The sequence below is a fragment of the Leptonotus elevatus genome, chromosome 8 (genome assembly GCF_054856555.1).
Source record: "Leptonotus elevatus isolate MCC_2025b chromosome 8, RoL_Lele_1.0, whole genome shotgun sequence".
NCBI classification, from domain to species: domain Eukaryota; kingdom Metazoa; phylum Chordata; class Actinopteri; order Syngnathiformes; family Syngnathidae; genus Leptonotus; species Leptonotus elevatus.
In genome coordinates this window covers 19,520,172-19,547,184 of record NC_141246.1, presented here as the reverse complement: position 1 = coordinate 19,547,184, position 27,013 = coordinate 19,520,172, and the positions used below count along the sequence as shown (strand labels likewise).

Genomic DNA, 27,013 nt, shown 5'->3' with positions numbered 1-27,013 from the left:
AATTACATATATATGTGAAAGTTTGCACAACATATTCTATAATACCTTTTTACTAATTGCATATCAATGTTGAAGCAGTCAGGGGACTTTTTTATTTTTTAATATTTTAACAACATGTATTACTTCTGTATCATTAACAGCATTAAGCCACATAGTGGATGGATTTTTTTTTAATATGCTTATCTATTTCATGTTTGTTTCTTGGCTTCTTTTGCCAAATTACTGCCAACATTAACAAAATACTCATTTAAATCATTAGCTATGTTTTATAAAATATTCTGGATAATCTATTTTGTTTGAGCTATTTTTAATTACATGATTTAGTATTTTCCATATTTCTTGTGTGTTGCTTTTATACTGCTCTAGCGGTAATAATCTTCCTTACTTGTTCGTATAATATTCAATAGTTTATTTTTGTAGGTCTTGTACTTTATTTCAGCTTCCATAGTTCTCAATTTAATAAATCTTTTGTATAAAATGTTTTTCTTTTTATATGTATTCCATGCCTTATTTAGACCTTTATACTTTCTTGTGATTTTTATTAATGGACAATGTTTATTGTATAGAGAAATAATGGTAGACTGAAATGCACTGTATGCGATATTGGGATCATCATTTGAATAGACCTCAGACCAATTATGTTTTTCTAAATCCAACTTAAAGGCAGCCATGGAGCGATGTGTAAGTTATTGTTGGTTTTATTTTATTTTTTTTATCAAAATAGTCTTGGAAGATGGAAAAGACCATAAGATGATCACTTATATCATTAATAAAAAGTCCACTTTCTATTTTATGGTCAATTTTATTTATAAATATGTTATCTATCAGTGTAGCTGTATCAATTGTTATTCTGCTAAGTTTCATAATTACAGGGAATAGATTATTACTATACATTGTATTTATAAAATCAGTTGTTTTCTGATGCCCATTCGGATTTAACAAATCAATGTTAAAATCACCACACATTATTTGCATTTTTTAATCATTTGTGTATCTGAGAATGTCCGTTAGTTTTTCATTAAATATGTCAAGACATGATCCTGGTGTATACATACGACTTATAATGACATTTGGTGCATTTTTTATATGTACTTCAATGGTTAAACATTCCATTATGTTGTCAATGGTGGTAGTCAAATGTTCAATTTTACTGCTTCTTAGAGCTTTGTCTACATATATTGCGACGCCCCCTCCCCTTCTATTTTCCCTATTTGTTGCAAACAATTCATATCCTTCCAGTCCCATGTCACTCATTTTTTCATTATCAAGCCATGTTTCTGATATGGCAATTATTTTGGATTTATTTAATTTATTAAATTCTTTGATTTTTGTAAAATTTCTGTAGAGACGTCTACTGTTGAAATGTATAATTGAAGTGCATTTTCCATTTGTATATTTTTGTTGAATTGATCGTTCATAAAATAGTTGCAAGTGAAACTGTAGATTTGTATATATACTTGTAGAAAATATTAATTTAATAAAAGTGTGCATAGTGTGTACGATAGTTGTTGACAGTTTTTGTAAGGAACAGAACATGACATAATTGTCACAAGCTCCGCCGCTCAATGGTAACAAATAATAAGACGCGCAACTCAGTTCAGTTCATTGCAATTATTTTTTTCAAGGGGTGTCAAAATTAGTTCATTAATTTTGAGTTAAAAAAAAGTTCCTTTAATTTTTTTAACGCGCGATTAATGACGGCCCCTTACTCGGAAAGCCTGTACTGTAGGAATTCCAGTCGCAACACAGCAAACACGTCCATGTCAAAATTTAGCAGTAATAAATTTAATAATAATGCATATATTCGTGGAGACTGTGGTCAAGTTGTATTTTACAATTTAAAAAATGTGCAAAATTTCAGAAGTTACTTCATGTTAAAGATTAGATCGCTCTTAATTTGAATAGAAAAATGCATTGAGCTGTCACCAATGTCTTACAAATGCAATTATGCCATCTAGTGGCAATCATACTCCTTTTTTACAGTACAGTACATCTTTTTAATTTTAACTCTATTTTATGAGTTGTTATGAAATGACTAAAAGACACAGCCATATTTCTATTAATTAAAAAAAATCCACTTGTATGTTAACAAGAGTATGAAAACATAGAAAAAATTATTTTATTGTACAATTAGAACAGATATATAATTTGAGATTATTCATGAGTTAACTTTGAAGTCATGCCTGACACCCCTATTTTTATTTTATTTTTTTCATTTCAGGTTCATACCTCATTTTAATTGTATAGATCAGTTTGTATAGATCAGTTTACTTCTTTTAAATTGAACGTACTATTGAGGCAAAAAAAAAAGTTGGATAATGGTTGAATAAAAATTAAATTAAAAACCAACACAAGTGTTTGCTTTAGGTTTCTTTATCACAGTGAATTTTCCTGATTGTGTAAAAGAAGAGTATAGTTTTTGGTTCCATTTTAAAATGCGCGAAACATTTACAGCTAAAATTGTTAAGGCCACAGTATTGGCTTCAATTCAAGTTGCACCATCATTTATAAGCATGTCAGGAATGCTGCTATAAGCTGCAAATTTTAATCGAAGTTGAATCCTTTTAGTTGTCTTTATTTTTATTTTGTACATACTTAAACAATTCAAGTTGTAATCTCATGATTGTTACATAAGACTAAGAGGAGCTCCTCGCTGGTGCGATATGCTGAGATACATATGATCCGATTAGTCGACTAATTGTACTATTGGTGACTAGCAAAACAATCCTTTGTGGACCCCTAGCCAACTCGTTAAAAATTGTTATTGCATAGCCCAAGGACTGCGTTTTAAGCTGCGTTTTTTTTATGTGACATACATAAAATTGCCAGGGAATGCAGAAAATTAAAATTGAATTAGAAGTGTGCACGTGTATTTGAGTATGTGTGTGTCTGTGTATTTGTGTGAGGGTTTATAACCTTGCCACCCCAGGCAAAACTGTCTAGAACCGCCACTGTAAAGACCACAAGACATTTTTTTGCTCCAAAATGATCGGATCCTTTATTTTCAAGATGATTTGTTGATTATTATTTGACAGAGATTGTCACTGACAAAAGGAAGAAATTGTTATGTGGCGACAGCACAGTGGGATTTGTGGTTAACACGTCTGCCTCTCAGTCAGGAGATCCCAGTCCAATCTCTGTTGAAACACCTCATTGTGGAGTTTGCATTTTCTCCCCACGCTTGAGTGGATCTTCTCTGGATTCTTCAGTTCCCCGTACCTTTCTCATTTTAATGAATTAGCCATAGGTTTGAATTAAATTCTGAATGATTGTTGATTATTGCTCAGTCAGCCGGCTCATCTTTTTTTAATTTTTTTTTTTACTATTTTATATCACTTAATCAAAAACAAGATGTCATTGTTTGACAGGATGTCACTTAGATGATTTATCCCCTGAAAATAAAAAAGAAAAGAGGGAGAAAATGTCTTTATTATTTCTATTTTGTCAACATACTGTATAGTCTGATACCTGAGTGAGTATGCTTACAAGTGATTGGGCCAATGGTGATTGGCTTCATTGGAGCAGAGTTTGACACCGAGCGGTGTGCTCTCCTTGTGCAAGGCTACGTGGTGGAAGTAAGTGAAAAGCGATAGGAGAACGTTATAGCAATAATTGACATAGAGCAATGTTAATCAAATAGAATGCAGTATATTACTCACCGGAATACAAGAGTGCCTCTTTTGGTCACACAGGCTGATACTGCAGTGCAGGTAAACATCACGGTATTCCCCTTGAAGCAGGAAGAACAAGGCAGCGAAACGAGCCCGGAGGGATGAGCCACTCTCAGCTATGGACACTTGTTGGCGGTCACTGGGACATCTAATACCATCAAGGGGAGATCAATGGTTATCATCACCTTTGAAATGCATGATTTTAGCATTCACACATACGTTATTCCGATTCTTTCTTATTAATATTCTCTTCACTTTTTTGTCCTCTTTCTACTCCCACATAATACATCCGATTTACACCGTTCCAACTTCAACATGCTCCAAATCACATACTATTTTTCCCCACAATTGAATATTTTACATAAAAAAATGTCCCCATTTGTTTATATTGGGACAGACATGCAACTTTCTGCAGTAAGTCAGTAAATACCACTCATCATCAGTCCTAGGTGTTTGATTTTGCTGCGGTGGCGCAGATGATAAAGTGCATTGTCCAGATCACAAGTGTACATTGAAATGTGTTCCTTTCCACAAGACACTAAAGGATCTGCATGAAATGTGTTGCTTAACTCATTCACTCCTAGCCATTTTCAGTGAAGCAATCCCCTTCGCTCCCGCCTGTTTTACGGGACTTTGACTGATTTTGCAAGGCCCACAGAATATTATGTTCTATTGCTACAAAAACAAGGAACCTACCAAAAGAAAGATTAGAGTCTCTTCTTTCATCAGGAAAATAGTATATTTCTATCTGTTTCCGTTTTTCAGCAATTAGCATTAGAATATAGCTAAGTTTCATCATTATTCACAAATGTATTTCAAACTGTGGACAAAACAACTTTTTTTCAACATGGCCCTGGTTGATCTCTTATACTCTGCTGCCACCTTTGCTTCAACCGTTCTCTTTGGTTCAGAGGCTGCATCAAAGCCTTCTGTATGCTCTAGCATAACAAAACAAAGTATAAATATGTCTTTGGGACACTTAAAAATAGAACGTATTTATAATTTTTTGGGGAGCAAATGAGTTTTTAATCATTAATGTGGTCTAAGCCCATAAAATCTACATTCATCTGTAATGGGTTTTGTATTCGACATTATTCGATACAATTATGTGGTGTTTTAAGAAGCAAAAAAGTTAATAGCTGATGCCTAGTGTGTGGGAGACCCAGGTTTGAGACCTGGTTGCAGTAGATTTTAGTCCAATTTCATTAATAATCATTGCCCAATTATTTAACATCCATTTTTTCACCACCCATATTTTCAAAGACAACATTCACTACACATTGTACAATAACAACTTTGTATTATTCCACATTATTCAATTAAGCAATGTTTCAATTTTTTTGACAAGTCAGATCTGGTTAGGGCAGAAGACTAGCGCAGACCAGGGTTCGTATCGCGATTGGAGCAGACTTTAGTCAAAGTTCAATTTCATATAATAATGATAATTTCTCCAGAAATTGCACAGGTCTAGTTCTCCTGTACAGTCATTCCTAATGAGCAGAGCCAGACACCTACTTGTTTTGGATGAGAGAGTATCGCTCAGGATGGTCAGGGTTTGAGGAGTGTGAGGCGAAGCAGTCCTCCAAAACAACTGCCAAGCTGCGATCTCTTTTGTCCACAGAGACCCCCACATACAATGGGGAGCCCACTGGAAGGACCACCACACCAGCTGAATAAGGCTCTGCATAACTGGAGTTGCGGTACAGGACCATGGACGCTCTGGCTTTGTCGCCCGAGCCAACAATTGCACCATCCAGACTGTCAAGAAAGACCACATGTTATCATCAACCTATTGTAGGTCATAGTTTCTACTCTCATGGATAATTATAATGTCATTTAAAATTATTATTTTTTTAATCTATTTGCTTCACTTGATACTAAGTTTTGACCATGGCTATCGTTGTGACAACTACTTACGCAAGGAATGGTCTGACAGCCAAATTCAATCTGCTGTCTGCGTCCAGGGGATAGGCGCATGAGAAAGGAAGTCTCCGAGCAGGAGAGAAAGATGTGTTGCTCAATGGGTAGATGAATAAACTGTTGGAGTAGATGGCGTGTGTTCGGTTGGTCTGAAAGACAGAAAATGGTTAGGATAAACTTTCTGTTGAAATGTTGATGTTGAAATGTGATCCGATTTGTTCCCGAATGCAAATGTAGTCAACACAAAAATTGTCTTGAGAATAACGTGTTCTATATGCCCCTACTGGTCTAAACACTGCATTTTGATTAATATTGCGTTTGTGGAATATGAGTAGCACAATCTAGCTGTTTTTGTCTATCTCAGGAGGCAGCCATTTTGTCACCTGCTGTCGAGTAAAAATGGCATTCCAGTTGCACAGGGCTCAGCTAGCAACCAATCACAGTTCAGCTTCAGAAAACAGGCGAGCCGCGATTGGTCATTACCTGCTACTTAACTCCACAAACGCAATATTAATCAGAATGCCGTGTTTAGACTAGTTAGTCCGACAACGCGGCCCAACTTCAAAGTCCACTGCATTCAATGCATTACAGTATTTGGTGAACTTTATTTTGAAGTTAGCCTTAGCGTAGGCGGCGTGTTACGTTGAGTATGTTTCCAGCTTCCTTGGCATGTCTGAATGACGGTGTCGGGACAAGAGACAGAAAAAAATCAAAATCTGCATCATTAATTTGGGGACTAATTTCCCCCCAAGATCGCCGGCTGTGTGAACGCCCGCTCCTCATTGGTGGGCTGTTTTCACGCTCGTTCCTGGTTGGCTGCTTCCTTGAGGTCCCGTTTTGACGAATTCAAATTCAAAATCTGTTTGCAAGCTACTCAAGGTACGCTAGAGGTATGTAAACTTATGAGCACAACTGTATTTTACCATTCGCCACTGTTAGCTGACAGACAGTTGGTTGGTTACAGTGCTCAAAATAAACAAGTACTGCACTCATGACTTTCAGAATAAATCTTTTCTATGGCATTCTGTTAAAACTCCCCCAAAAGGTTAGCAATTCGTTGAAAATGAGATTTAAATCAAGATACCTGTGGACAACATTCATTACTTGGTGTGAAGTTGTGATTTGTACTGTAGTAAACTGTATAATCATACATGACATCCACTTAAGCAGAGTTGTAGAAGGCATTTTAAATAAATGTGGCCTAAAATAAACGTGTCAAGGTGTAGTGTTTTTTGGGGGGGTGACTTACCGTCAGCGTGGTTCCGCAGGCATCTGCCTTTGCGTCAGCCTCGTACCACACGACATCACCTTGCACCCGGACCCAGGAACAATTACGGACTGCCAGGTTGCCAGAGAATGCGTTGTAACCAGCACTTGTTATGCTAACTGAATCCAGGCCCACTTGGATTTTGTTGGGGTCACAAATAAGGTGAGAAGGTCTGAGTGAAGGTTCTTCATCTAAACAAAAAATATATGGGTTATTTACTTTCATTGTTTAAATGTAATTATGCCAAAACTTTATTGAATACAAATATATAAAAGCTACCTTCACAAATAACACTGGCATCCTCCCTGTGGACACAGTTGTGTTTCCCAAATCCAAGATGTCTGCAGCTTGTTATGGAAGTTTCATTTCCGTAACAACGGACATTATCCAACCAGATGGGTCCACTGCCCTGTCCAAAAGCTGCACTGTGCAGTGCTGAACGAGCCCTGCCGCAGTCCAACTGTCTACACACCACCTTGGCATTGGTGAGGTCCCATATGTCGTCACACACGGTACCCCATTGGCCATTGTGGTAGACCTCAACTCTTCCAGCGCAGCGGTTGTCAGAGTTGACCAGCCTCACGGGTGAAGCAGCTAACACAACAACACGTTTACTGTACGATTCATGAAAATTCATCAAACTGAAAAAATAAATCTCATCATGTATATAGTTAGCAAAACTATCGTAATTGCTTCCTTTAGTTCTTACCTTCACAAATCACTCCAGCATCCTCAGAGTGATGACAGTTGTGCGATCCGATTCCTTGGTGGCTGCACTCGCCCAGCTTTGCTTCACTTCCGGTGCATCTGACGGTGTCCAACCAAATGGGCCCTCTGCCCGGCCCAAACTGAGCATTCTTGAGGGCCGCCAGGGCCCTACCGCAGCCTAACTGCCTGCACACCACCTGTGCGTGCTTCAGGTCCCAGATGTCATCGCACACTGTTCCCCACTGTCCACGGTGGAAGATTTCCACTCTGCCGGAGCAGGAGGTGTTTCCACCATTAGCCAGACGGACCTCCCCCTCAGTTATGTTTACTGGGAGCTCTGGTGTTGTTTGTGGGAGTTCCTGTGTTGTTTGTCCAACTTCTGTCGCTCGGTCGGTTGTATGAACTTCAGGGGTTGGTGTAAAATAACCATTTCCATTGACCTCTGAAAAAAAAGAGATTTGTTGTAAGCAGATGTTTTCAAGAACAAGTGGACATTTACATCAAATGACTGAGTAATATTATACTTATACTATACTGCAGTGGTTCTTAACCATGGTTCAATTAAACCCCAGGGGATCCATGAGTCAGTCTTAGGGGTGCGTCAGAGGTCAAGACACATACCCGACTCAAATGATTTGTGATGATACGCCCCGCTTGGCCATGATTGGCTGCAGGTGATCACGCTACATTGCTTGGCCTATCTGTGCTGCAGGGAATTTGGTGCGCTCAGTAGTCGACTTGCGGCTGTTATATTTTCTTTATTATTGTTATCCCTTCATACTAGTCGAGCACAAAAAAACAAAACAGGTGGTCTGGCAAAAATGTGGAATATTAATTCACATGTATAATGGAGCGTATGGTGTTCCACAAGGTTCAATTCTGGGGCCTCTGCTGTTTTCATTTTATCTGCTGTCCCTGGGTTCCACCTTAAGAAAACACCAATGGTTGTTTTAAAGTACTGTATAATATATAGAGTTGAGTTGAGTGATGGGAGTCAGCGTCTTAACTGCATGATTTGCAATGCCAAGTTGAGCAAAACTCAAGGAACTTTTCCTTAATTTGCATGGAGAGTGGGAATACAAGAACACAACACTTTCTGAACACAAGGTGAAGAGAGCCAGATCTGATGAAAAGGCGTCTCTCCCTGTTCATTTTCTTCACCCGTAAACCCGGCCTTTATCTATGTCTTAAATTAGAAAACAAAACAATAAATCATATTTCATTTTTCAATAAAGTAGGGTTCGGATAGGAAACCACTGCTATACGGTTTATATGTGAGTGTAAAATGTTTCAATGGAGCAGTACCTGCACAGTAACCAAGTCGGCATGTGGATGGCTTCACAAGTTTGTACACGTAGTAGCTGCTAGCTGCTGTAGGACAAAGCTTGACATGGATGTTGTGTGAACGAAAATGGCAGCATTCTCCTTCCCACGCATTGCACACAGAACGAGTTGCAATCACATTCGACTGTGTGGGATGAGGTTGTGTTATCCACAGAGTTGCATGGGTTCCGCACATGTTTTCAGGGATGCATCTCTCAGGAATACGTGCACTGTCGTGCCCCAGAAACAAGCGATACCAGCCATTCCACTCCACATTTCGGTCACATCTTGCCTGGTTGGAATTGTTATACCGAAACTGTGTCGAACGCCAGTCATCATCCAGGACTGTGTAGTTCTGACAAGGGTCAGTACATCTGTTTCCGATGCAGTCCATGCCTGATGGACAAACGGTGTCTCCACAGCTGAACTGGACTGATTGTGAAGAAATTCCGGATCTGAGTGAGGCAGTCTTTAGGCATTGGTAAGAGCCCGGTGTGTTTTGGCAATCCAGAGGTGCCGCGCATGGTGGGTCAGGGAGCGAACACTCGTCAGTGTCCACGCAGCCTCTGCCAGGTGCCCACTCATAACCGTGGCTGCAACAAGAGCCATCGCTACAGGCTAAGGTATTGTAACACGCGAGACCGTCGCCTACAAAGCCTTCTTTGCAGACGCACGAGAAGCCAGTGAAGGAGTCGCCTCTTTCGTGTGACTCTTGGCACGTTGCTTTTTCATGGCACGGATCACAGCTGGTAACAACGGTACCTAAGAAGAAGAAAAGTTCACATATTTATGTCCATCGCTGAGGTGTTCAGATCTTTTGCCCTGATCTGTATGTGAAAATGTGGTTTCTCCCAGCTGAAGACATACTCATAAAACTACTGGGAAATGCAGCAGCACACCAGTGAAGAAGAAGAGAAATTTACAGTGAAGCGTGTGAGCACATCGGTCGCATCCAGTTTATGTAGGCTACTGTATTTATGACATCAGAGTTGACACAAATCAAGTTCTAAACTTAAATATGACTATTTTGGCAAAAAGTGGTTATATATGTAGAACCTGTTCCTTTACATGGTTAAATAGCTAAGACGTTTCTACACAAATACATGCAAATCCCAAAAATACCAGGTGCCATTTAAAAAATTATTTTTAAAACCTCTTTGTCCCTTACCTCTCTCTCTCTCTCTCTCTCTCTCTCTCTCTCTCTCTCTCTCTCTCTCTCTCTCTCTCTCTCTCTCTCTCTCTCTCTCTCTCTCTCTCTCTATATATATATATATATATATATATATATATATATATATAGCTGTTGTCCGTGCTGTCTGTGTCCAAGTTACAGATTTCCATTGTTTTTCATTTTTGAAATATTGCATGAGGATTTTGCCATATTCTTTTTTAATCACCCTGTAGTGCCCCAAATACACTATTTCTGTTCGTTTATCATTTATTAATGAATCCTGCATCAATTCAAATGGGTTACTAATTGTACATTTGTCATAGGACACGTCATAGTCCAAAAAATTAATAATCCAATTTGATCACAATGGTAAGTAGTTTTTTGTAGTTATAGATTTATTTATTTTTTAGTCAACTAAAAATGCAATGGAAACACTTCCTGTTCAAGATAGTTTTCTACCTTGACTCAGGAATAACACCTTTGCAAAACTTACTTGAAAATCAGGGATATATTTGAACTCCTATTACGTTGTAACTTGTAATATCGTTGCAATACTTAGAACATTTATTTGAGAAATTTGGAGCTGATTCAGGTTTTTCCATCTGTCAGCGTTCTACACTGCTTATCCCGTTCAGGCGATTCATGCTCACAAACATCCAGAGATGAATGTCACAAGAAAGCTTCTTTACTTGAACATCCATGCATCCATCCATTTTCTATATCTGGTAACGTGGTATAGATAGAGTAAGTAGAAGAAAATTGCTTGAAAAAAAAATGTTGCTCGTTTTTTGTGCTTTGTCACAATCATGTTTCTGAGCTCTTGATACTGAAATCTTTGACCAAAGTTTGAGTTTTGCTCTATCAATATTGAGTATATGTTGTAGTATGTACATTTTTGTGTGGACATTATTTCTAAATTTCAAAATATGACTGTACAATTTTCTGCCAGAAAAGAAAAGACCAACATAAAGATTTTGGTGTGATTATATAAAAATGGTATACAGACCTGAAATTGTTCCAGTGTTGAGCAGCAGGATTAGGAGCAATAACAGCCCTCCCGACCTCCTCATGATGCACCACACACACAAGTTGCTGAAAGACAATTCTCCGAGTTAGACAGATTGATTGCAAATCAATCCTAAAAAAAATTCTTAATTTTCCAGAAAAATAATGGTAGTTTGTGAGTTACCTTGAGAAATGAAAGAAGGAATCCCCAGAGTGGCGGATAATGTTGCAGGTGAGGAGAGTGTGAGAGAATTTATACTCTAGGCCAGCTTTTGGTGTCATAAAATCATACAAAGCAATCATTTGTCTAACACAAAATAAGTCCTTGACAGCATTGATATAGGAGGATTGGTAAATATGACATACAATCAAATAACACTCAAACAGAACTGGCATACAAAGCCCACATTACCGAAATTCAATGTAGGACAAAGATCAAATAAATAAAAAAAAGTGATAAATGAAAAGTAGTGACGCAAAAATGTCAATGTCTAGCACATGGAATGATATGGGAGTGAATAGATTTTTTCTAAATCAATTGTCACATTGAGAACATTGAAAAAAATGTTTGCAAGGGCTTTGATTCTACTCTACGGAAGAGGATTAGGGCCAGTGAAGAGAGAGGAAAAAAGATTGCCAGATTCTCACTTTATTCTCAGAATTTTCACTTTAAAGTGGGAATTCTGAGAATAAAGTCATCATTTTGACTTTATTCTCAGAGTTCCCGCTTTAAAGTGAGAATAATAGTAGCACTAATATTCTCACTTTAAATTCAGAATTTTTACTTTATTCTCCGAATTCTCACAGAATAAAGTCAGAATTCTCACTTTAAAGTCAGAATTCTGAGAATAAAATCAGAATTCTGAGAATAAAATCTGAATTCTGACTTTAAAGTGACAATTTTGAGATTAAAGTGAGAATTATCACTTCAAAGTCTGAATTCTGAGAATAAAATCTAAATTCTGACTTTAAAGTGACAATTTTGAGATTAAAGTGAGAATTCTCCCTTTAAAGTCAGAATTCTGAGATTTAAGGCTGAATCCTGCCAAACTTTTTTTCTCTCTCGTCACTGGCCCTAATCCTCTTCCGTACTACTCATACAAACAGCCTAATTAGGAAAAACAGCAGATTATTGTGCAGCATACTTACTAGGGGTGTTAGAAAAAATAAATTCGGCCATATATCGCGATATTACAGCGCGCAATTCTCGAATCGATTCAATATGCGGCCGAATAGATTTTAAACATAAATGTTTTATTGGAATATTCAACAAAACGTCTTTCTTAGGGTTAGGATTTACACATTAAGCATAGAAGAATGTTATATTAATGGAACATTAAGCCTTAATATTTTATTTCAGTGCTGTTCAAACATGAAACAGACTGCAACCTGTTTGTTAAATGCAGTAGCTCAGTTGTAAGCCTGAATTTTCAGATAAATACATTTTCATACAAATCTTACAGTGTACCTGTACAAGTTTACTGATTAGTATTTTCTAAATTTGAGTTTAAAAAAATCGCAAAAATCAATTTATAGATTCGTATCGAGATTAATCGGTATTGAATCGAATCGTGACATATGAATCGTGATACAAATCGAATTGACGGGTACTAGGCAATTCACACTCCTAATACTTACAATATGGTACTTGGTTATTCTGTCCCTTAATAAAGTTTTTCCATTTATGAATGAATAAATGAACTTTTATTTTCAAATGTATAAAAGAAAAGCAAAAATAATAAGAAAATAATAATCTCATTAGATTATAGGTACTTTTTTTGTCAGAGTGGTCGCCACTCTTTATCATTATAAACAATTGGAATAATTATACTCCTTCCCGTAACGTTTCAAAAAGTTTTTTTTGAAGTCAATTATTGATTTATTCCAAGAGCACTCTCCATTCCAGTAAATGTGAATTGGGTCAACACGAAAAGAAACACAATGAATGTTGCAAAGGAAACCATTAATGTGGGGATATTGTCACATTAACAAAAACGTCAACAACACATTATTAATAAGTAATAGCTTTCTTTCTCGGGATGTTTTGTGTAAGCATGCTTGCTCAAACACTTGTGAGCGGTGTTATCACAGACTACACAGGTCATTCATTGCACAACAATAAATGGTGACACTTCAGTCTGGATATGAAGGCATATTTTTTCATGTCTACCTTATTGAGCACATCATTGAAGCCATTTGAACTACAGAGTGAAAAAATTCTCTTGTGATTTTGACCACGACGAGTTGATTCTCATTGTTCACGCGTTGATGTCACAGTCAGTCGTGTTTAAATCATGGTAACCATTTTATTGTCTTTATTATGAATATTATTAATTTATTTCATTATTATTAGAATAGTAGTAATATTTTTTTATAAACGTGCAACGAGAGTGACTAAAACTGCACCTCCTGTATGTGTTATGTCAAAGTCAAGCGAACTTTATGCAAATTCTCTGCAACTTTCCATACCTGAACCCCCACCCATCTGCCAGCCCCTCTCCACTTTTTCACTCCCAATTTGCAACCCTAATCCACAACTCCAAGTCCTCCAGCTGTCAACTTGATCCTCTCCCCACAACTCTGGTCACACCCTGCCTCTCCTCATTACTCCCGTTCATCTCTGCCATTATTCACTCCTCCCTTTTCCACTGGCATTGTCCCATCTTTGTTCAAAACTGTAGCTGTAGAATCTGCGCCCAATCTCCAATCTACCATTTATTTCTAAACTCCTTGAAAAAGTAGTCGCCACTCAACGTCACTCATATTCATCAAACAAATATGAGCCTTTTCAGTCCGCCTTTCGTCTCCTTTGTCATCGGCCCTTGATAGTGTCTCACACGCCATCCGTCTCAATAGACTCTCCTCCATCGGCATAACAACCCTATTGTCCAGCAACTCCAACGGTTACCGGTCAAATTCCGCATACAATTCAAACTGCTCCTCATTACCTTCAAAGTCATTCACAACCTCGCTCCTCCATACCTGTCTGACCTCCTCCATATTACCACTCCAGTTCGCGCCCTCAGATCCTCCTCTTTGATTCATCTGACTGTTCCATCTGTCCGCCTATGGGGAGCAGGGCCGCTCTGTTACTCAGCTTTGGAACTCTCTGCCTCCTGATCTCTGCAATTCATCCTCCTTGACCATTTTCAAATCCAAACTAAAAACCCACCTGTTCAAGATCGCCTACACACTTTAAACCATACTGCTTCTTTTATTTTTTAGCTTTTTCGTCATAATTCTATTTAATCTGTAGAATTTTTATTTATTTTTTTAACTGTTGTACAGCATCCTTGAGGGTTTCTAAGTGTAATGAATTATTATTATTAATAATAATATTAATATTATTATTATTATTGTACAGTCTAATTGAGAATTATTATCATTATTATTATTTTTAACCAAATCCCACTTGCCCTGAAATCACGACACTGGCTTCCTGTGGTTCAAAGAGTAGATTTTAAAATCTTGCTGCTGGTCTATAATCTCTAAATAATCTGGGACCAGAATACTTGCACAATGTATTAGTACCTTATGAATCCTGACACCTCAGGTCATCTTGGACAGGTCGTTTGTGTGTTCCCAGAATCAGAACTAAACAGTGAAGCAGCATTTAGTTCTTATGCTCCTCACCTGTGGAACGAAATCCCAGAATAGCCGAGGTCGGCGCAAACTGTCAGTTCATTCCTAAATCCATTTTTTATCCTCTTTTTTTAATCCTTATTCGCTCGCTATCTTTAAATTGATCTGCAGTTTGGTTTGAATCATTTCTGTATAATTATTTTAGATGATTGTATTATTTGTAAATGTCTAATAGTATTTTGCTTCTCTTTCTGTAATGTTTTTAATTTCTTAATAAAAAAAAAAAAGCACTTTTGAATTGTCTTGTACATGAAATGTGCTATACAAAAAAACTGTTTAAGTGTTTGAATCAAATGCGCAGTGAATCATTTGGATCGGCAGTCAAATCATCATGCCAAAAATGTAACACAGTGCCTATCGTGCATCCTTCAAGTGTGATCAACATGGCCGTTGTAAAAGGAAATCATCACCAAAGACAAAGAGTCCAGTGGATTCAGAGAAGAGGACAATGTTGAATAAATGTGACTCTCTGAATAATTATAGATATAATTATTGTGGTGCAGATTTTGGTATGGCATTAGTTGTGGTCAGTGTGTCTTATAAACCAGTATACTCAACTACTGTACACTCTGAAAAGAGAATTGTTGATCCAACTTAATTGAATCGCTTCCATAACACAAAATGTTATTACGTTTATACAAAGTTAATATATTAAGTTTGATTAATAATGAGTTGATTAAATCATAATTATGAGTTCATTGTGGATGATGATGCTTTATTACAGAATCAAAATCCAACCATAAACAAACCAACTCCACAATAAAAATAGAAGAGTAAAAATACACACTCATTAAACTTAAAATATTAATTTTGGATTAAAAGTAGTAAAATTAAGTCAAAGTAAAAAGTAAGTAAAAGTCTCTAAAAAGGGAATTGTTGATCTAATTTAAATGAATTGCTTCAATTGGAAACACACAATTGAATTAAGTTTATACAAAGTTAATATATTAAGTTTTATTAATTGTGAGTTGATTAAATCATAATTATGAGTTCATTAAATGTAATATATTAATTTTGGATTTAAAGTAGTAAAATTAAATCAAAGTAAAAAGTAAGTAAAAGTCTCTAAAAGAGAATTGTTGATCTAACTTAAATGAATCGCTTCAATTGGTAACACACAATTGAATTAAGTTTATAAAAATGTAATATCCATCCATCCATTTTCTTAACCGCTTGTCCTCACAAGGGTCGCAATTAATGATGAGCTCATTAAATCATAATTATGAGTTCATTAATTCATAATTAATTATGAGTTCATTAAACTTAATTAACTTTGGATTACTTTAATTCAATTGTGTGTTACCAATGGAAGCAATTCAATCTTTTTACAGTGTAGCCAAAATTTTATGAAAAGCAACTTTAGTGTAAAAGCAGTAAAAGAGCATCTGAGAAAATTGTGACTTGTTGAACTTTGACAGAAAAAACATTTCAGTTTCCATCTTGTGCCTAGCAAACACTATATTAAGTTAGACTTTAGTTTTCATTAAACTATTCAAAATGAAATCATTCCAATCATGCAAATGTACAGTACTTTTATTAGCTGAATTATAAAAAAATCTCTTCGCGGAAGAATCTAAACACAATACATTTCAAGTATGTACTTAAGATATGGTACAGAAGTGCTGTCAAAAACATCAGGTCATTCTTTTAACTAAAACAAACATGTATTTCCCGTCTACGATTTGTCATACTGGGCCTTGTCAAATTAAGAGCTTGTGTGAAGAATTCATTAATCATTAAGGAAAATTATTTTGTCTGGTGCAGTAGATCACATTACACCTTATAATTAAAAAAAATTATATCACGGTATGGTTTAATAGGTAAAAATGCTTTCTTTTAGTGTTATAATGCCACAAGTGTTCTCCATCATCAAACAGAGTGCCGATAATATACTAAATACAGTATGTGTTTTCCAAGGCTATTTTTAAATAATTCTTAACTTCTACAGAAATGGGTCGCAACAATAGGAAAATGTGGCGCCCTGGGTGACAGCAGTTGACAAACACTGTCTTAAGAGGATTATTTTTTAAAAAGTGTTCATTCTTGTCATCCCCAACGCTGCCACCTGTTGCAGTAATAGTGCAATATCTGAGGTCATTTCCATTTTTAGTTCATGAAATATGATGAGAAACGTACAAAATAATAGGTTATAAACAATCATCAAATACACGTTTGGGGATCTATATGCAGCGCAAAACTGCCGCACGTAAAGGCTAGACTAGTTTTGGTATTTGTGTAGACTTGCTCCGCAACCAATCAAAACAACTCCTCTCGTGCCGTTCAATATCGATGCACACCCTTGGCATGGTGGAAGCAGAAACTGATTAGCTGGAGTCCGCGTTGGAGATCAAAGTGCATAAAGTCTGTTTATGAGGAACTGCAGGCAAACCCATCATTGAACATCTGTTGCTCGGACAGTGGCTGGACACTTCCTGCATTATAAATGGAGGTTTTCTGATCCCATTTGGAGTGCCGTCTCAATATCGTCAGCATATCGGAGGCCCTCCAGATCCGCAGCTAAAAGAATCTCCAGGACATTTGGCTGGTGGAGGAAGCAACAAGAAAATGTCTGTTACAATGTACATTCTGGTGTTATATAGTAAACAAGCAATCAACTTTACGGGACACGTCAAATACACAAATTGCTAAAAGTACACGGACACATAATCAGGTGTGGAAAGCAGTCTCCAAGAGCCCACTTCACAGAGGCCAACTTGACCAGCGAGTCAATTTATGCTTCCGCCATGTAGACCATGTGCCTTTCCTTCGCTAATATGAAAGGGAATGAGAGGAGCCACTCCCTTGGCCGGGAAGCAAGTCGGCCGTGTTCACTCCCACAACGGTGCAAATGAATGTTCCTAACTGTGCTTGTCTGTAAAAATACAAAAAGAAAAAAAAACTCCACCCATGAGAACAGTTAAGAGCATGCTTTGCACAAGACTTGCGTTGGGCATGAAAATAGGGCCCATGGTTTCGGATGGTACCATTTTGCAAATCAAATGAAGCACCTGTCTGGAGAAGTCAACCCCCCAAAATGTTTTTGACAATAACACGTTCTATGCAGCCCCACTACTCTAAATACAGCATTTTAGTTAATATTAAGCAGCAAAATCCAGCAGTTTTTTCAATATCAGAAGGCGGCCATTTTGCCACTTGCTGTCATGTGAAAATGACATCACAGTTGCTCAGGTCTCAGGTAACAACCAATCACAGCTCATCTTAAAGGAACAAACAGGTTGAGCTGTGATTGGTCGTTGCTTGAGCCCTGAGCAACTGTGATGTCATCTTCAGTCGACAGTAAGTGGCAAAATGGATGAGATGGATAAAAATGGCTGGATTATGTAATATTATTCAGAATGTCATGTTTAGACTAGTGAGGTTACATCTTAAAACCTATTATTGCCAAGAAATGTTTAACGTTGACTTCCCCTTTAAACCTCGTTTTGGAGAGCTTTGAAGGCGGTTGAGAGTATTTTTAATTGGATTCTGTAGAAAGTGGGGAGCCACTGAAGGGATATGAGGACAGGAGAAGGTATTTTGCGTAGAAGTAGCCATGTAGCTGCTTTCTGGATAACTGGCAGGCCGTGCATGGTGGTTTGGGGGGAGGGAAATGAAATGAATATAGGTTCTACCTGCAATCCGGAAAGGATCAGATGCACATCTTGCCGTTTGAACTGCCTCAGCAAGTCGCTCAGCTCAAGAATCACAGTGTAATCTATCACACTGACATGATGGCAATCCAGCACGACCGAGCGCGGGGGAGACTCTGCAGAACGTTGGGAAGAGAAAAAACTGTCAACAATACATCACTCTTGACTGTTTGCCGTTTGGATCGAACACATCTTACCCTCTAAAGCTTGAGTGCGTATGATGTGGCTCAGATGTTCTGCAGCAGGAAAGCTGAGCCCGCTGGCCAACTGAATGAGCATTACGCCTTGATGAGACATCTGCGCACAGCAGACACGTGTTTGACAACAACAATCAGCACAAGCGCAGATGCAGGTTGTGAGAAATGGATCGCTCAGAACGACCGTTTGTAGTTAACAAACAGTTTGTCTGCCTCAATTTTTGGTCGTACAGATACAAGTGAAAATACATTTATTGTGTTAATAGTTTGCCCAACCTCTGTGCTCAGATTTGGCATGCAGAGCAAACCAAGCTCCACCCCTGGTAGTCATGGTAACCAAAGCCGGACTCACCATTGGCGGGGTTAAGAGTGCGTGAGACAGCTCGGCCCTCGCAAACAGGCTAATTTTTAGCAAGACAAGAAATGTATAGATGTAGATGGTGAGATGTAAATCTTGTTTCTTCAGGTAATTTGACCAAAATGTATCACAGGCATGTTAATAAAACACTTGGGCATTGTTTTTAAAGGGTTACTTGACTCATTAGGCCATTTTCAGCAGTAAAAAGTTCATATTTTGTCCTGAATTAATTTGATAACTTCATTATTTTTCATGTACAGTACCTTTAAAACCACATTTTTCCATTTGCTGTCGACGGAAGATGACATGGCAGCACGGTGGATGATTGGTTAGCACGTCCGCCTCCCAGTACAGAGGACATGAGATCGAGTCCGAGCTTTGGCCTTCCTGGGTGGAATTTGCATGTTGTCCCCGTGCTTGCGTGGGTTTTCTCCGGGTGCTCCGGTGTCCTCCCACGTTCCAAAGACATGCATGGCAGGTTCATTGAGCACTCTGAATTGTTGGTGTGGATGGTTGTTTGTCTCTGTGTGCCCTGTGATTGGCTGGCAACCAGTTCAGGGTGTACCCAGCCTACTGCCTGAAGCCAGCTGGGATAGGCTCCAGCACCCCCGCGACCCTTGTGAGCAAGCGGTTAAGAAAATGGATGGATGAAGATGACTTCACCTGCGCTGAGGAAATAGGTAACGACCAATCACAGATCACCTTTTTTCTGGGTTTAGTCAGCAAACTGAGCCATGATTGGTCATTCGTTACCTGTTTCCTCAGCACAGGTGATGTCATCTTCAGTCGACAGCATGTGGCAAAATACATATTTTTTAAAGGTATTAAGTGTTCATGAAGTTATCACATTAATTGTAGACAAAATATTTGTTCTTCTTATTGTTGAAAATGGCTCAATGAGTCAAGTATTCCTTTAAATAACCTGAAGCAAGGGCTCCCAGGGTGGGTTGGGGGGGTCCGCTCGGGGATCAAACCAGTTTTGGAGCACAGAGCGCTACCAGCGAGCTAAAATTCTGGACCTCCAACGCAACTCAGCACCTTATTTGAACATGTACTTGTATGTTTTCTTTTTATGTTATGCAATGTCGTGCGATCTACCATTACTACCTTTGAGATCAACTTTTCGATCACATATTGAGCACCCCTGAACTGAACAGCTTCAAACGGCATTATCCGTTTCCACTGAATTTGCTTCTTCTGACTGCTCGGCCGCCTCATGCACACATAAGCACACAACTATTCATGGCACTTGCAAAGCTGCTCTGAATAAACAATGTGATTGTTTGAATTGAGTCATGTGAGAGGCGTTCTAATCCACATGATTATTATTTTTTTCCCTGTGTTTCGATTATTCTTATGACCAGCAAAGCTACCTGAAGCTGCACAACTGAACTTTAAAGTTCCATTTTTTTCTGTGCGAGAAAAGTTACAAAATATGTAGCTCAAGGACTACTGCCTCAGTGACAAGCTGCTGAAGCCATAAAGCTCAAATTCAACATGTTCCCATCAACAATAAACTGTACTGGAATACCTTTATTCCAGGTCTAGCCATGGTGTATACCAGTAAGGCTCCAGATACAGCGACACCGCCTATGATTCCATACTGCACCTGCCAGAAACTCAGCAGGAATGTCACAAGGAAGGGAAGGAGGTCAAGCTCTGGGGATGACAACACATAGAGTGAGCTTAAACGTGTACATTTGTACACTTTGTACAATAAAAAAAATGCAGGAACATACTATGTATCTGCCACATCTTCACCACAACGTGATAGTCAACCACGGGAGCGACCGCACAGATGACAACAGCAGCAAGAGAAGCTTTTGGGATGTAGTAGAAGGCCGGCATGAGCAACGCCAGAGACAGCAACACTATCACACCTGACAAAAAAAGAAAAGAAAAACTAGATTATAGTATTTTTTCAAATGATTTCTGGTAGCCAGGGTGTCAAATCTGTACATTTTCCATGTCACTTCAACAAATATCAATGGAATCTACTGACAGCTACTACGAGATGGCTTTGTGGGTGCGACACACATACACGGTCCAGCCACAGCAATGGGCACATAGGCACAGTCCAATCAATGACGTTTCATAAAAAACTGTTGGAGAAAATATGCCTTTAAACATCTAATAATGCTCTGCATTCATTGACATAGCAGGGTGATATTAATTCACAATCATAATAAAAAACAATGTTTATTGTTGTGCCTATAGTTAACAGGCAGTAAAGCAAAACTGAACATTTTCTGTTTATGGTGAAATTGTACATACAGATCTCGAGGGACATCATGTAAAAAACAGATATAAAAGAAATGCACTGTTGTAAGGCTGATTTCATAAAGTTTTAAAAGTACGTAAATGCAAAAGTGTGTGGACTCACTGGTGACAATCCCTCCAGCTGGAGTGCAAACCCCAGTCTGAGAATTCACGGCAGTCCTAAACATGACGACAAAAGATCAATCTGAGCGCACTGTCCACACTTCTTCTTCTCCTCCCCCCCCCACACAGGTTTGTTTTACTATCTTTGTGGGGCCATCTCATTGCCATAATGCATTTCCTAGCCCCTTCCCCTAAACCCAACCATCAAAAATAATGATTGCCTACCCCTATTCCTTACCCTCACCTCAACCATCACCCAATTCAAACCTAAACTCTAAAACCAAGTCTTGACCCTCAAAGAGAGGTCTAAACTTGTGGGGCCCAGGTAAATGGCCCCACATGGACGGGTGGGCCCTACAACTCCTGAAAATCCTGAAATGTTGGCCCCAATATGCAACAAAAACAAGACCACACACACACACAGACCTGCCAAAGCTGCCGGTAACAGGGTAGGCTGAGACAAAGGAGCCCATGATGTTGGTTATCCCAATTGCCAGCAGTTCCTGGTTAGCATCTATTCTGTAGTTGTTCTGCCTGGCTGAGGACAAACAAGAAGTCAAACGCTTGGCCCAGTATTACACTGGCCAAAATATCTTGCCGAGTAGAAAAGCACTTGTGTGACACCTATAAAATTGGCTGTTGATGCCATCGTACAAGACAGGGGTAGTCAGCGCATAGTCCATATTTAGTGCCGATAATAGGGAGTGACTTACAAATGTATAAAGGAGACGATCAGAGGCATTCTTGGAACAACCACTGTGTACACTGCTTTTGCTGTATGGTTGTTGTTTCTTACCCACCTGGACCTTCATCCCCTTGGAAAACTCACCAAATGCTTTTGCGATTGCAATGCTCTCCAGCAGTCCCATGAAAGGAATCACAGCTAGACCTCCCCCAAAGCCCTGTGCACCGTATAAAGAGCAAGTCATGAGACATTAAAGCGGAAGACAGACCAAAAACATTTCTTACAATATGTTCTATGCACCCCCACTAGTCTAAACACAGCATTGTGATTAATACTACATTTGCGGAATATGTGTTAACCAGTAAAATCCACCGTATATCCATCTCAGAGGCGGCCATTTTGTCACTTGCTGCTCAGCTCGGGCTCATGTAACGACCAATCACGGCTCAGCTTGCGTACGTCACATGACCAAATTCAGAAAACAGGTGAGCCATGATTGGTCGTTAACTGAGCCCTGCATGAGGAACTGTGATGTCATCTTCACTCAACAGCGAGCGGCAAAATGGCCGCCTCCTGAAATGGATACAAGTGGGTGGATTTTGCTGCATTACAACAACATTAATCAGAATGCTGTGTTTAGGCTAGTGGGGGCACATAGAGTACAAAATATAGTCGTAAAGACAATTTTTGGGTTGACTTCATTTTCACACAAGGACTCCTTACCTCTACAATCTCTCCAAACGTTACTACAGTGCCATTGGCGGTGGTGTCCGAGGTGGGCGGGGGCCTGAAGGGTGGAAGCCCCTGGGAGGTTTTTCCAGTAATTGTGAAGATGTGAAGGCCATACGCTTCCCACGAAAAGGCGAAAAAAGATGCGCCCACGACTATGAGGGCGTTACGCACTGATCAAAACACAAACACAAAACACAAAAGACATTTAAAGGGGACCTTAAACATTTCTTGACAATAACACATACGTTATATGTGACCTCGTTAGTCTAAACATGACATTCGGATTATTATTAAATTTGTGGAAAATGAGTTATGCAGCAAAATCCAGCCGTTTTTATCCATCTCAGGGCGCAGACATTTTACCACTTTCTGTCGACTGAAGATGACATCACAGTTGCTCAGGCCTCAGGCAACGACCAATCACAGCTCACCTGTTTTCTGAAACTGAGCTGTGATTGGTTGTTACGTCAGACCTGAGCAACAGTGATGTCATTTTCACTCGACAGCAAGTGGCAAAATGGCCTCCCTCTGATATTGATAAAAACTGCTGGATTTAGCTGCTTAACTCATATTCCACTAACGCAATATTAACCAGAATGTCATATTTAGACTAGACGAAGTGCAATTTCTGCAGAAATTGCGAGGGAATGCTGAAAGCTGAATGCTAATCTAAATGATTATGAAACAAAGCGAAAGATAAATTATGTGAAAATGACTGTATTAATTGTAGTTGAAAGATAAATGAATAAAAAGAAAACAAACTGCAACTTGTCTAAGGTGGGATTCAAACCCTTGCCTCCTGTTTACCAGTCAAAGCTCCGCTTGCACTAGCCACTGAGCCATTGCTGCCCACGAAAGATCAGTGACATTGTATGTAATTGTATATAATTGTATATAATTTCAGTATAAAGCTGCTGAACGCTAATATCTGAATGTATGTGGAATGCTTATGATGTAAATTGAAAGATAAATTATGTGAAAATAACTCATTAATTATTATTTCCTAAAATGATAGTAAGTTGGTATACATTTATATCACTAAACATAATTGCCATAGATATATTTGCAACGTACAGTCGGAGGTGGGATTCGAACCCGTGACCTCCTGGTTAAGTGGGACTTAGAAAAAGTTCAATGTCAGTCCCATTGAAAATGAATGGGGAAAAGTTGATATTTATTTATTTATTTACTGTAAGTAATGTGGAATCCGACGATAAATACCTACCAGGAGAAGCGTGCATTTTTTATTTGAAGCATATTGAAATTTGAACGGTGTAAATCTGAAGTATTATGTGGGAGTTGTTTCTCTGCAAATAAGTTAGGAGAATAAAATGTTATAATAAGTAATAAAGGTTGGAAACAACAAAGCATTCCCACAACTAGTGGGGCTGCATAGAACATATTATTGTCAAAAATTTTAAGGCGGGTTGACTTCCCCTTTAACAAACTATAGTGCAAACACACTGTGCGCCAAGTGAATGGAGTGTTGTACATTGGTACTGACTTGTAGCAACAGCCCACACCAATCTTCTGGCAGTCCTGGAGAGCCGGCTAGGAGCATCATCATCAGGTCCCAGACTTGTTTTCATTAACGTCAACATCACCAGCAACGCTACACAGACAAGACCAAGGACCACATCGCCGATTCGGGCCTCTGGCATCTTGTAAAACGTGTAGTAAAGCTGTGGGAAGAACTCGTGGGGAATACCTTGGAGTCCCAGGATATTCTACAAATAGAATTAAAAATCTTGATTCATAAAGATGTATTTGTTCCTGAGAATATTTGCCAAAATATTGCTACGATAATGCTATTTTTTTGGTTGTTATTTGGGTTGAATCAACTTTCTTGGTTGTCATATGAGGACATTCAGAGGGCATTTTATTATTGCTCTCGTAAGTGTGTTTTAACAACTGGTGTGGAGTGTTTGTGCAATTGCAAATTACAATGATTACCTCACCTTCACCTGACCAAAGCCAATTGTTATTGCCGCAGCACAAGTGAAGCCTTTAATGACAGGGAATGAGATGAAGTCCAAGAGGAAGCCTGCAATGGAGGAGTTTACATTTCACATGTTGGCCTGCAGAGGGCGGCAAAGTATGTATGTAACACCATAATGCTCGTCGTATGAATACAAATCCTCATACGGAATGTGACAACTCTTGTTTTTCTGATGTCAAGTGTTATAAAATGAGGTCGTTCCCTTCCCCTCACCTAATCTCAGTAATGCCAGTGAAGCCTGGATGAGACCACAGAGGAGGCTAAGCAGTACGGCTCGATGCGGCTCGCCCCCCACCAATGAGAAGCAAAGTAGGGACATGATGGCTGTGGGACCCAACGTCACGTCCTTGGATGTCCCCAGGAAGGTGTACATGAAGCCTCCCATGAAGGCAGAGTAGAGCCCGTACTGTGTGCGAAAATGATTGTGTTCAACTTTGCCACAATTATGCAACAAATGATCAGTTTTAGTCATAACACTGAGGGCGAAAAGTCAGCTCAGTCAAACGTTTGGGAAAACTAAACTTTATAACAGCAGGGGGATACGGACCAGGCGACCAAGCCCTGCCAGGAATAGCGAAAATCCTATATGTTTGCGATCCTGGATTTCTAACTGACATGTTTTCAAGGGTTAAAGAAAGCCTATTCTAAATTGAAATGTTAAAAAAATCAAAGATAGGACTCACCTGCACGGGAAGGCCTGCTACTTCTGCATAGGCCAAAGCCTGCGGGACGGTTGTCAGCCCGACGGTGAGGCCAGCAAGGAGATCCATCTGCAGCCATTTAAGATTGTATTTGGGTAGCCAGGAGAGAATGGGCAAGAATCCCTTTAGCATCCTGCTGGAGCAGCAGCCTATTTTTCTGTCTCGCGTCTCTCTTTGCAGCAGAGGTTGGTCCATGGTGAAGAAAATTGTATGTGTAAAAGGAGAAGCTGTTGAGGTGAATGTTAGCAGAAGTCACAAGTGTGAATAAGGGTAACATGACTACATAGTTACAATATCAAATCTACTTACACAGCAAGATGAAAGTTCCTCCTTTTGTTTTATAGGTGACTCATTATGTTATTGGACTGGAGATTTGTTCCTCTCACTTGGTTCGTACATTCTGGAAAAGACCTTGTCTGCTCTTCTCGCTTTGTCCCTGATTTTTTCCACACTGAACTTCAAGCACAAAGCAAATGCATGTGAAGAACACTCCATTTGTCATGTACAAACACATTTATGAAATCTGACCTCTGTATTTGACCCATCACAGTAGTGACTACTTAAGCACACAGGGTATCTGTGTCTGACTCTCGCTCAAGGACACCAAGGACATCCTTGTGGATGTTGGTGCATGGTCTTGAACCGGTGATCTCAAGGTGGCAGACTTAAAACGCGCAGCCTGTGGCGATCTGTGTGTCTGTGAAGGACCAACACAACGCTTGCAGCAGTCAATGATCAATAAGTGATAAGGTCAGTTTAGGACTTGCCAATGAGTTAGTGCAAAAGCACATGACACCTCACTCTTCAAAATGCTTAAGTGGTGCTAACCAGACAGGCGCTAAAAGCCCAAGTGTTTTTTAGCCTGGTGTTAGTTTCGCTGACTTCGACTCTCAAACAGGAGGAATAACGGCCGCGTGGGTTCGAGCCATATAATCACAGCTACAATAACACGTTTATAGATGATGAGAATCATATGACATACACGTTGAACGACTTTCACGATCAAGCAACAGCTCTCTCTCTCTCTCTCTCTCTCTCTCTCTCTCTCTCTCTCTCTCTCTCTCTCTCTCTCTCTCTCTCTCTCTCTCTCTCAGATATTATATTGGTTTATTGAACATATAAATGCAATAGAAAATATAAAAGTGAAGGAAAGAAAAGTTAAAATAAAAAGAAATATTAATAGTCAGAATTTACATGGAAGAAATTTGGAAATATGACAGCTGTATACACATTCATGTTTGCACTATTGCATATAAACAATTGCTAATGCTACACTGGTTGTATCGCGTTGAAAACGGTGGATATGTATATTGATTAATTAAAGACTATTTAAAGTGCACTACACTAAGTGTGACTTTAAACAATCACTCAAATATTCAAACCTAGATCACGAGCATAAAAACGACCAAAACGAATACATTTACATGGAATGCAATGCAACTATCAAATATGAGCAATACATGTCGTTCCTTCTTACAATTGCGGTTTTCCCAAGTTCTCGTTTGCCGATCTGTGCCGTACGAACCACTTCCCAACAAGCATCCCAGATAAGCCTTCCGAAAGTTCCGGTTGTGAAACGTCACGTGGTAACGGTCATGTGAT

The 27,013-nt window shown here is 38.9% G+C and overlaps 2 protein-coding genes across 5 annotated transcripts; both read right to left on the bottom strand.

The window, feature by feature from the left end:
- Positions 1-3,076: 3,076 nt before the first annotated feature.
- On the bottom strand, positions 3,077-11,277 carry LOC147170146 (uncharacterized). Its single transcript, XM_086082744.1, has 11 exons — positions 11,250-11,277; positions 11,067-11,152; positions 8,872-9,651; positions 7,568-8,008; positions 7,138-7,452; positions 6,841-7,049; positions 5,589-5,740; positions 5,187-5,429; positions 3,660-3,819; positions 3,487-3,562; positions 3,077-3,392 (listed from the first exon to the last, which is right to left on the bottom strand). Exons 2-11 carry the CDS (start codon positions 11,128-11,130, stop codon positions 3,373-3,375), a joined length of 2,460 nt encoding a protein of 819 aa, XP_085938870.1. The 5' UTR covers positions 11,131-11,152; positions 11,250-11,277; the 3' UTR covers positions 3,077-3,372.
- Positions 11,278-16,219: 4,942 nt separating this feature from the next.
- On the bottom strand, positions 16,220-26,994 carry slc26a11 (solute carrier family 26 member 11). 4 transcript variants are annotated; one of them, XM_086083160.1, is made up of 17 exons: positions 26,889-26,994; positions 25,940-26,108; positions 25,721-25,867; positions 25,394-25,638; positions 24,924-25,116; positions 24,670-24,755; positions 24,420-24,438; positions 24,216-24,323; positions 22,703-22,881; positions 21,919-22,196; positions 21,721-21,828; positions 21,296-21,351; positions 20,652-20,792; positions 20,444-20,571; positions 18,555-18,654; positions 18,340-18,473; positions 16,220-17,249 (listed from the first exon to the last, which is right to left on the bottom strand). In XM_086083160.1, exons 4-17 carry the CDS (start codon positions 25,604-25,606, stop codon positions 17,145-17,147), a joined length of 1,848 nt encoding a protein of 615 aa, XP_085939286.1. In that variant the 5' UTR covers positions 25,607-25,638; positions 25,721-25,867; positions 25,940-26,108; positions 26,889-26,994; the 3' UTR covers positions 16,220-17,144. The 4 variants fall into 4 exon arrangements, with proteins under 4 accessions (XP_085939286.1, XP_085939284.1, XP_085939287.1 ...); XM_086083158.1 differs by having other exon boundaries at positions 24,216-24,438; XM_086083161.1 differs by having other exon boundaries at positions 21,721-21,832; positions 22,124-22,196; positions 24,216-24,438.
- Positions 26,995-27,013: the final 19 nt, after the last annotated feature.

Excerpts from the sequence above, each read along its gene's own strand:
- LOC147170146 (XM_086082744.1), bottom strand. The coding sequence starts at position 11,130 with ATGAGGAGGTCGGGAGGGCTGTTATTGCTCCTAATCCTGCTGCTCAAC. Across the intron at positions 5,741-6,840 it reads CCTGCGGAACCACGCTGACG|ACCAACCGAACACACGCCAT; the intron begins GTAAGTCACCCC and ends TCTGTCTTTCAG. Across the intron at positions 3,393-3,486 it reads CACCATTGGCCCAATCACTT|GGGATAAATCATCTAAGTGA; the intron begins GTAAGCATACTC and ends TTTTATTTTCAG.
- slc26a11 (XM_086083158.1), bottom strand. The coding sequence starts at position 25,606 with ATGGACCAACCTCTGCTGCAAAGAGAGACGCGAGACAGAAAAATAGGC. Across the intron at positions 22,882-24,215 it reads GGTGTGGGCTGTTGCTACAA|TGCGTAACGCCCTCATAGTC; the intron begins GTCAGTACCAAT and ends TGTTTTGATCAG. Across the intron at positions 22,197-22,702 it reads CGTTTGGAGAGATTGTAGAG|GGCTTTGGGGGAGGTCTAGC; the intron begins GTAAGGAGTCCT and ends TACGGTGCACAG.